Here is a 9,620-nt window from a genome sequence, read left to right on the forward strand (position 1 = left end):
AGCCTTCTTCATTCCTCTACTTCCAGGCTTACACCCTAGACTGCTGTATCACCACAGAAGAAGAGCTCCACCTCTGAAGTTGTAAACGCAGACACCTGATCTCTGACCGTCCCTTGGCTGTTCTCAGAATTCTGCCCACTGTTGCCTGGCCTGCAGAAGCCTCCAGTCCACTTGTCCTTCTACTTTGTTGTATGTATCACCTTTCTCCAATCTTTATTTCCTTCACCATCCACTGAAAGTGCAGGGTTTATCATTTCCATCACATTCTTCCCGATATGCTTACCTCCATTGTGCAGTTTTTCTTCTGTCACATCTGCCTGGGAGCACTCCAACTCAGGAAAAAAATCCAATCTTCTGGCTTCTCTAAATAAGCCCCTGAGCTGGAAGTGCTGCTGGAAAAAAAAATCGCACAACCATACAGATCAGTGCTATGTATGTACCTTGCCAGCCTCCACCAGGTCCTCAACACTGCCTGGCAGTCCCATGTTTGCTGGGTTGGCTCTGTCTCCAGCTCTCCCCAACACCAACCTCAAAATCTCCTGCATGCTCCCCATATCTACCACTCTTCAAGATTCCCCTAGCCTCCCAGGTGCCCCCTTCACGGAGGAAAGAGCAGCCATTAAAGTAATAGCCCTCAGTTCCCACCAACTTCTGTCCCTCTACCACCTTCTTTCCCTTTTCCCCTTTATTGCCAGGTTTCTTGGAAACAGTGGCCTGCTCTAAAGACTCCATTTGCTTCATCTTTCCTGTATTTCATAGTCCCTGGAAATTCTCACTTCTGCCTCACCACACCACTGAAACCTCCTTCATTAAAGACATTAAAGTTCTAGTCTTTACCTTGCTTGACCTTTCAACAGCATTTGTCATTGCTGTCCTGTCTTGCTTCCTCAGTCACTCTTATTTTTATATGACCCCCCCACACCTGATTTCCTCTTATATCTCTAGTCTCCCCACCCCTCCCCCATGCTCCTCTGTAGCCTCTTTTCCTTGGCCATGAGAGAAACCAAGTCACTCTCCTTGGGCAGTCTTATCCACTGCATGGTTCCATTTCCACAAGTGATGCCCCTCAAAGCTTATATCGCCAGCCCAGCCCTTGACCCTGAGTTCCAGACCCAAATAGCCAGCCTTAGACTTCTACATCTCAGTCTGACATCACTTGCATGCACGTGTCCATGGCTGAATTGATCACTCTCTCACTTCCAGTCCAACTTCTCCTTCACTGTCCCCTGTCTCCAAAAATGGCACCACCAGTCTCTCAGTTGCTCAAACCAAGATACCAGAAGTCATCCCTAATTACTCCTTCTCCCTCCCTCCTCCATTAATTCACTAAGACCTGGCAAGTCTATTCCGAATATCTTTCAAATGCACACATTTTTTTTCACTCCTCCACCGTTTCCGGCCTGTACACCTGCAGCAAGTAGCCTTCTCTGTAGTTGTTTGTTTGCTTGTTTTTTAAGGAAAACTCTAAAATGCATCTCTGACTTCATTTCTTTTTTGCCTAAAACTGTCTATACCTTCCATGGTTCCTAGGAGAAAGTCCAGACTCTGGGTACCAGTCACCTGCGTAACCCCTACTTCCTCTTCATATTGAGACATCTGTCTGTTTTCTGTGGAGCCTTTGGGGACTTTTCCCAGGGAGAGAGCCTTGCTGGGGTTAATAGTACAGACTTGGGAACCAGGAAGCCCTGAAGTCCTGGTCCAGTTCAGGTATGTTGCCCCACTTTTCTCACTGGGTTTACTCCTCTGTGCAATGGAATGAAAGCTGCCTCCTCACAGGGTTGACTAAGGGAATTGTAGAGGGAGAGCCCAGCAAAGTAGATGAACCTGCTCTGGATCAGGGTCACTACTCAGGGAAATGAAGCTCTACGAGGCAGAATTGCCGCCCCCCCACCCCCACCCCGCTCCAGATCCCTTTTGAGTAAAGGCTTCGAAGATCTTCCTCCTAAATGATGTGGCTGCTGTTCACCCTGTGCTGCAGGGAAATCCAGCCTTGTTCCCACGTCCGTAATGGATGGATTGAACAAGAGAGGACAACCACTTCAGAGTGTCAGCGGTTGCCAGCAGTAACTATGTGGCCCAGGAGGGTAGGACCAGCTTCCTTCTTTCATCTTGCAGCAAGCCACCTCTGCAGTATGGTGCATAGGCAGTATGGAGTAGTAAGTTAAGAACGAGGGCTCTAAAGCCATACTACCCGTGTACAGATATTGGCTCTGCCCTTAGTGGCTGTGAGATCTTGGGCAGGTTACTTAACCTGTTTTCTCATCTGTAAAATGGAGAAAATAATAGTTCTTTTTAGGGCCGTAAACCTAGTGAGCTTTATTACTACCCAAAGGAAAAATAGGTGTAGATACAAGTTTCTTCCTCAGCAAAGAATAAAGCTAACAGCAGTGTTTTCCTACTACCTGCAGGGTTTGGCTTGGCAGGAGGCAATGGCCAGGGTTCACGTTCCAGACGCGTATCTGGAGGCACCAGAGTGATGTCGAAATAGGGAGGAGTGGACTTGGAGCCAGATATCTGGGTTCCAGCCACAATACCTGTGTGACCCAACGCAAGGTGCTCCTGCAGATAGACTACCCAGCGCCTAAAAGGCGAGGAGCTGACGCCCGGCCCCGCCCCCGAGGCTAGCTCTCCAGACTGCGCAAACGCAATCGAGCGCCTACAGCGCTGAGCCCCAGGGGGCGGGACCGAGGCTGACGCTCTGACCATCGCTCTTGCGCGCCCAATCACAAATGACGTTCCGTCTGTTCCCAGTCACCGGGAGGACCCAATCAACGTCGAGAGTGGTGGCCCCACCTAACATGGGTCCCTGCTTCAGTAGTAGTGCGCCTGGAGCTGCCGGTTGGCTCCGGTTTAGATGCACGGGGGTCCTCAGGGCCTGAGACCGGGTTCCAACCTGGCTTCTCGGGATGTCGGTGGCCTTCGTACCGGACTGGCTGAAAGGCAAGGCGGAAGTTAATCAGGAGACGATCCAGCGGGTGAGCGCTAACGAGGGCGGAGAGAAGTTCCTTGGTTGAGATCTTGAAAGGGTTCGGGTTCGGGAAGCTTCCTAGAGTGAGCAGCATCCCAGTTGAGGCTTGTGGTGGGTTTGCGTAGGGGGTTGGCTTGCAGCGGTGTGGCGTGAGACCGGAACGAAGTCGGCAAGAACACTGGGGCAGTACAGCCCCGCATTGAAGAGACTAGGGGGCAGTGTGCCTGGCCGTCCCGATGACGCACTGCGCTGACCCTTTCTCTGGTCTTTCAGCTCCTGGAGGAGAATGACCAACTCATCCGCTGTATCGTGGAGTATCAGAACAAAGGCCGGGCGAATGAGTGCGTCCAGTAAGTACCCGCCCCTCCTCCCAACTTTTGAGAGGAGGATAAACCAGTGTGGTGGTACGGCAAGCTGACCTGAACTAGGAGTCTTGGGTGACTGATCCCCGATGAGGCTCAGAGGTTACTTACCTGCTCCAAACCACACAGACAGCACATTGTGAAGCCTGGAGTCAGATGTGGCACCCTCTTTGAATTTGAATTATGCTCACTGCAAACTTCCTTCAGGGAGACATGTCAGTTGATGACAACAGGGGTGGGGAGAAGATCACGTGGAAAACTAGTCTCCGGGAGATGAGAGCTGTGGCCCCTTGCTCATCATGGATCCTCAGCTCATCCTTTTTCTGAGGGGGCCAGACCATTTGACTGTTAAGTTAGTTCCCTTTCATTTTCTAACTCGCAGTCTGTAATGCACACAAGGACCATAAAAGACTTACAAGTTAAGCCAAAGGCACATTCAGCACAGTAATTGAATGTGTTTTCTAGTTATATACCAAAATGAGAGAAAACAGTCTTTCTAAATGTAGTCTAGGAATTATGCTCCGTTTATTGTTACATTATTTCATTCTTACTGAAGACATGTTTAAGAAACCCATGCTTTTCCCACCCCCTAAAAAAATCACCCACAATCCCTCACTGAATAGCTCAATGGAATAGTAGAGGTATCTTTGTGTAAGTCTTTGCATTTGATTCTGGCATCTGACAATTTGCTCTTTTACAGTTTATAGTAAACTCTCATTTTTCTATATAGAAGTTGCAAAACATTCCATTTGGTGTAGCGATTCTCAACCTATGCATAAGAAAGTTATCCAAATTTCCTGGTGGGCTTTTTCACATTGCATAGGCTATGCTTCCTGCCCTCCTAGTCTGATTTGCCTTCCTAGGTAGAGAACTCTGTCACCTGATTGAGAATCACTACTATAGTAAGCTCACATTGATACCACAGAAGTGCTTTGTCCCTTTAAGTTTGTTCAACAGACATTCTATAAGTACTACTGAGTACCAGACACTGTTTCAGCTACTGGGGAATCAGTACCAAAACCAGCTTTGCTTTTTACCAAATCAGGTACCTTCTCTGCTCTTACAGAGTTTACATTCTAGACTCCAGAAGCTGGAAGGAGGAAATCATACAATTAGGCACATAGTAGTAAGTGCTTTGAATAAGAATAAACCAGGGTAAGTGAGGGAGAAGGGATGCCATTTTACACAGTGTATATCTGATGCGACATTTGAGCAGACACCAGAGGTGAGGGAGTCAGCTATATAGATTTGTGAGGCACAGTCAGCATCAGGTGGAAAAGCTCCCTAGGCTGGGACACGCTGGTTATCTTCAAATCACAGCAAAGAGGACACTGCAGCCAGAACTCAGTGAGCAAAGGGAAAGTGGTAGGAGCTGAGATCAGAGACATAACTGGAGGCCCCAATCTTATAGCCTTGCAGGCCATCAGAAGGGCTGAAAGAGCTCAGCTTTACTCAGAATGAGATGGGAGCTTTTGGAGGGTTTTAATCAGAGGTATTGCAAGTCTTGACTTATACTGTACCATGATCCCTTAGGTTGCTACTTAGGAGTCAAACGTAGAGCAGGGAGACCAGTTATGAGACTGGTCGGATACAATAGCCTAGGCAAGAAGGGGAGTGGTTTGGCCTAGAGAGGTAGCCATGGAAGTATAAGTGCAAACAGGTAAGAAGCTGGATATATTTTCCTTGGTGTTAAATAAGGAGGTTGATGATACTAAATCATCTAAACAATAGATGAGCCATTCCACTAGGGTGGGTAAATTCCTTTCCAGTGTTTTGTTAGTGTTCAGTAAAAACAAGCCTCTGATTTTTGCCCATTTTTTACCCATAGGTACCAGCATGTGTTACACAGAAATCTCATTTATTTGGCTACCATCGCAGATGCCAACCCCACCAGCCCTTCAAAACCAATGGAATAATCTTTCAGCTGGCTCTCATAAGGAGTAATTGAGTGTAACCCATTTCCTATGAAATAGAGATGGGATCTTTACCAACTCAACTGCTTGAAACATGAATGAAACCTCTGTGACTCTTTGAAAAATGTGAAAAGGTGAAGAAAGCTACTAAGTTAACTGTATTCGCAGCGTAAATACTTATTTTAATAATTAAGCAGATTAAGTTGACTCCAGATGTTCTCTTTCCTGTTTGGATGTTTCGATAACAAAGATATCATGGGCATCTTCAATTCATCCTTTTCAGTTTCAACCTGAAGAGGAAACTGAATAGATGTTGGGCAATCAACAGGAATTGGCAAGACTCCTAACTGAGGCCCTGCCGAATGGATGTGTAACTGTGTGCTCCCTCCTACCAGTTTGTAGTTGTGGACCTGACCATTTTTTTCAGGTTGCTTTGAAATAAAGCTCGCCTTTCCATGAAAGACTCCTATTGAGGTATAGAGGTTTTCATATAATAAGCGTTCCATTTGGTCTTCTGGAAAAACCGTAAGGACTTAAAAATATATGTAACAATGGGACACCTCTGTGGCTCGGTCAGTTAAGCGTCCGACTTTGGCTCAGGTCATGAACTCACGGTTTGTGAGTTCGAGCCCTGCATCGGGCTCTGTGCTGACAGCTCAGAGTCTGGAGCCTGCATGGGATCCTGTGTCTCCCTGTCTCTATCCCTCCCCCGCCCCCAACAATGAATAAATGTCTTAAAAATATGTGTATATGTGACAACACCATTATCATTGCTAACCAAATCAATAGTAATTCTTAATTATTATTTAATATCATCTAATATCTTTTAAAATACTTTTTTAAAATATCTTTTTCCACCTATCTTTTTAAGGTTCTTGGCTGGGCCTCTATAATAAAAGGTTAACAAAAGAAAAGCACATAAGTTAAGTTTGATGTGACATGGGAGTGCTTCATAAGGAAATGAAGACCCAAAAAAACAGTTAAACCTGAACATTTTTATATTAGATTTGATGAAAAGTAGAAAGTTGTGGAAAACTGTGGGTGGAACAGTAGGGTATGAGTGAAGCGTTGTAAATTAGGGGAACTTAGCATGGCCTTTTCATTCAAAATCTCAGTGTCCCTCCTTTTTAAAAGATAAAGATGCTCCTTTCTTCTGGGTATAGGGAGGGCACTTCTCACATGGGGTCTCATGACCTTGCTTCTTGGGAGGTCAGAAAGTCCTTCCAGCATCTCATTTTTCAGATTCCTTCAGCTTAAAATATTCAGTACACCAAGGTGTCACGTTTTGGAGTAGCATGTCCTGAACCCCATCAATTATCACAAAATGTCTTTTTGTTGACTTGTCTAACTCTGGGTCCAAACAAGATTCATAACACTGCATTTTGTTGACATCCCTTAAATCACTGTAAAAATACTTAGCAGTTCCCCTTCTTGTCTTCATTGCCATTTGTTGGCAAAACTAGGTGATATGCCCTAAAATTAATCATGTTCTGGATTTGCCTAGTTGCATCCCTATGATGTTATTAAATATGTCCCAGTATTGCCCACTTTTCCTGTAAACTGGTAGATCTAGAGGCTCATTCAGACTCAGATTCTAGTAATTTTGGCAAGTATACAACAGGGGAGATAAGAGGTACTTGCTTCTGCATTATATCAGGAACGACCTGATTTATCCATCAAGTGCCCAATAGTCTTTGACTTAAATTATGATCTACCTAGCTTTGATCTCTTATTTCGTTAGGGATTGCCTACTGGTGATTTTCTATTTTATCATCCCTCCTGCCTTTATTAGCTTTGTGCAATAAAGAACTTTCCCTCTTTGACACTTCTCTATAAAATGAAGCGAGGAGATTTTCCTAAGTGAACCCAAAATTAGAACCTCCAGTGCCTGGCTCCTTTTGTAGGAGTTAAGGGTTGTAACCTAGAGAGGCCTCATTTTGAGTCCCAACTCTATCATAACCTCTGACAGCTGTTTCCTCACCTATAATATGATGATAATGAAAGCAGTATCTGCCTCCTGAGGTTGTAAGATTGTAATGTGGTTGAGAGCTGGGCACGTAGTAAAAAATGTGTGTTAGCTCTGATGTGTTATCTAAGGGCTTTGGCCCTTTCTGGCCCTTCTCTGATCTGGAAAGAAGCCAGTTCTTTGTTTCCTCATTCCCCCATTCTTCCATCCTTAGAGTTCTAGTCCGTTAATGAACGACTCCATCCCCCACTGTTCATGGCGTTGGCACCCATACTCTATGCGGTGTGGTCTGCTCATGGGCCTGATCCGTTTAGCAGATATGGTGGGCACAATGCAATGTTTTTAGTTTTGAATTAGGTGCTAACATTTAAAGAGGGTCTCCCACTAAGCCTGAATTTCTAGCAGTGCTGGGCCTGCAGGTCCACGTGGCAACCATCAGCTGGAGTTGGATGGCAGTTGCCCCCTTTACTAGGCAGCTTGACCTGTTCACATAGGGCTTGGCTCGAGCTGGAATAAAAATGCCAGCTGATGTTTCAGTTTGGACCTCCTCTAAAACAGAGCCTGAGACAAGGCCTTGGGTGCAGATAGTTTATTTGGGAGGTGATCTCAGGAAACAGGAATAAGGCCATGAGGACGATGAGACAGGGAAGAAGGAAAACCCGCTAAACAAGTATGTTATCAAGGTTACCACTATAGGCAATAAAGGCTCAATTCTGGGGCAGGGGTCAGAAGGATGGACCTAAAAGCACACAAACGTCTCAGAAGTGTCTGCCTGAGAGACCCTGGCTGGGGTTGCCTCCAGGGGAGTTAGCTCCTCTGTACTAACAAGCAGCCTTTGTGGCCAAGTGGGCCCTAGATGTCAGAGGAGGAAGAAAGTAAAAAGCTGCATGGCAGCCCCTCCGATGGGCTTCTGCTAGCACTATGTGAGTCTGACCTTGTAGGAACTGTCCACTACTGGCACGGGAGGCAGGGGTCTGTGACAGAGCACTGGAGGTTCCAGTGTATGGGTTCTGAGCAAGCCTGTGTGGCCTATGGCAGTTTAGGGTAGCTTCCTGTGTAGTAGGGGGAATAGCCGTAAAGACAAAGTCCAGTTCCCCCTTAGAGGGAAGGAGTTGGTGACCTGCTGTGTTCCCCTCTTTTCGTCTCTTGGAAGGATATGTCAGTCCGCGTGTAGACAACTGAATCAGGGCAAATCAGAGGCCTCTGGAAACAGCCAAGTCTGTTTAAACCACAGTTTACCCGAATGCCAGAAAATTGCCAGACTCTCCAGAGGGCCCTTTTCTGGAGAGACACACTGGAGAAGTTGGCACAGGCCACTTAGCTGTTATGGTACACGCCCCAGCCCGTCTCTACCAGTCTGCTTCAGAGGGAAGCACCTACCATCCCTCTTAGGGGACCCAGAACTCAATATAGTTGTGAAAGGTGATTTAAAAAGGTAAAGACCAAACCTGACCAGACTGTATTAACTGCTTTTCTCAGAGGATCTCCTGCTTCAAGATTAAGCCTCCACTCTGCCTGTCAGCCCTTTTCCAGCTCTCGGGGTCAAGCTGATCTCCCAAAAGCCGACATAGGGTCTGGGCCTTTCTTTTGGGTTTCCAAGCCTGCTTCCCAGGATTTGCAACTGTGGCGACTGATGTCATTATCACCTTCTCCCGAGATGAGGATATGGCAGCTAAAACAAAGAGAGCAGATAATTTGAAGTCAGGTTTATTCCACAAAATGTTAAGCTATTTTTTCCCACTTCCTCATGAGGCTTTTTGACATCACAGTCTGACTTTTGGGGACCGTAAGTAACAATATGGCTGGGAAGAAATGATGTTCAGTGCTATCTCATATACTCTTGAGCCTCTGTAATAAACATCCATTACTAAAGGTGATCCTGACTATATTTCTTAAGCTGGACACACAGTATATTCATTTTTGTTGTTACTCTACCTCACACATATATTGTTTTGATTCTATTTTAATAAAAGCGATTTTAAGAAGTTATCTGTTACCTCTTTTCCAAATGAAAATCCCACAGATTCTTCTGGAATCTAGACGTTCCATTCAGTCACTGGGACATTTCTTTCCTTCCTAAATCTTTTCATTTTTAAAAAAAAATTTTTAATGTTTATTTATTTTTGAGAGAGAGAGAGAGAGCACTAGCAGGGGAGGGGAAGAGAGAGAGGAGGCACAGAAACGGAAGCAGGCTTCAGGCTCTGAGCTGTCAGCACAGAGCCGGACGCAGGGCTCGAACTCACAAACTGTGAGATCATGACCTGAGCCAATGTCGGAGACTTAACCAACTGAGACACCCAGGTGTCCCATCGTAAATCTTTTTAATAAGAGTCTAGGGGCCAAAGGGAAGTTGTTTGTTTTCATTTCTGTCTGTGATAAATTCATTCATAAAAAAAATACTTACTGATCCA

The 9,620-nt window shown here is 45.7% G+C and overlaps 2 protein-coding genes across 2 annotated transcripts in view; one reads left to right on the top strand and one right to left on the bottom strand.

The window, feature by feature from the left end:
* SEC22C (SEC22 homolog C, vesicle trafficking protein) overlaps positions 1 to 389 on the bottom strand; it is a 35,306-nt gene extending 34,917 nt beyond the window's left edge. The window contains exon 1 of the mRNA XM_058729573.1: positions 284 to 389. The gene's annotated coding sequence lies outside the window, so the exon portion shown is untranslated. The remainder of the gene's footprint in view (positions 1 to 283) is intronic.
* Positions 390 to 2,760: 2,371 nt separating this feature from the next.
* On the top strand, positions 2,761 to 9,198 carry SS18L2 (SS18 like 2). Its single transcript, XM_058729579.1, has 3 exons — positions 2,761 to 2,975; positions 3,242 to 3,318; positions 5,159 to 9,198. The coding sequence occupies exons 1-3, from the start codon at positions 2,907 to 2,909 to the stop codon at positions 5,244 to 5,246; spliced, it is 234 nt and encodes a 77-aa protein (XP_058585562.1). The 5' UTR covers positions 2,761 to 2,906; the 3' UTR covers positions 5,247 to 9,198.
* The last annotated feature ends 422 nt before the right edge of the window (positions 9,199 to 9,620 follow it).

The sequence above is a fragment of the Neofelis nebulosa genome, chromosome 5 (assembly GCF_028018385.1).
Source record: "Neofelis nebulosa isolate mNeoNeb1 chromosome 5, mNeoNeb1.pri, whole genome shotgun sequence".
NCBI classification, from domain to species: domain Eukaryota; kingdom Metazoa; phylum Chordata; class Mammalia; order Carnivora; family Felidae; genus Neofelis; species Neofelis nebulosa.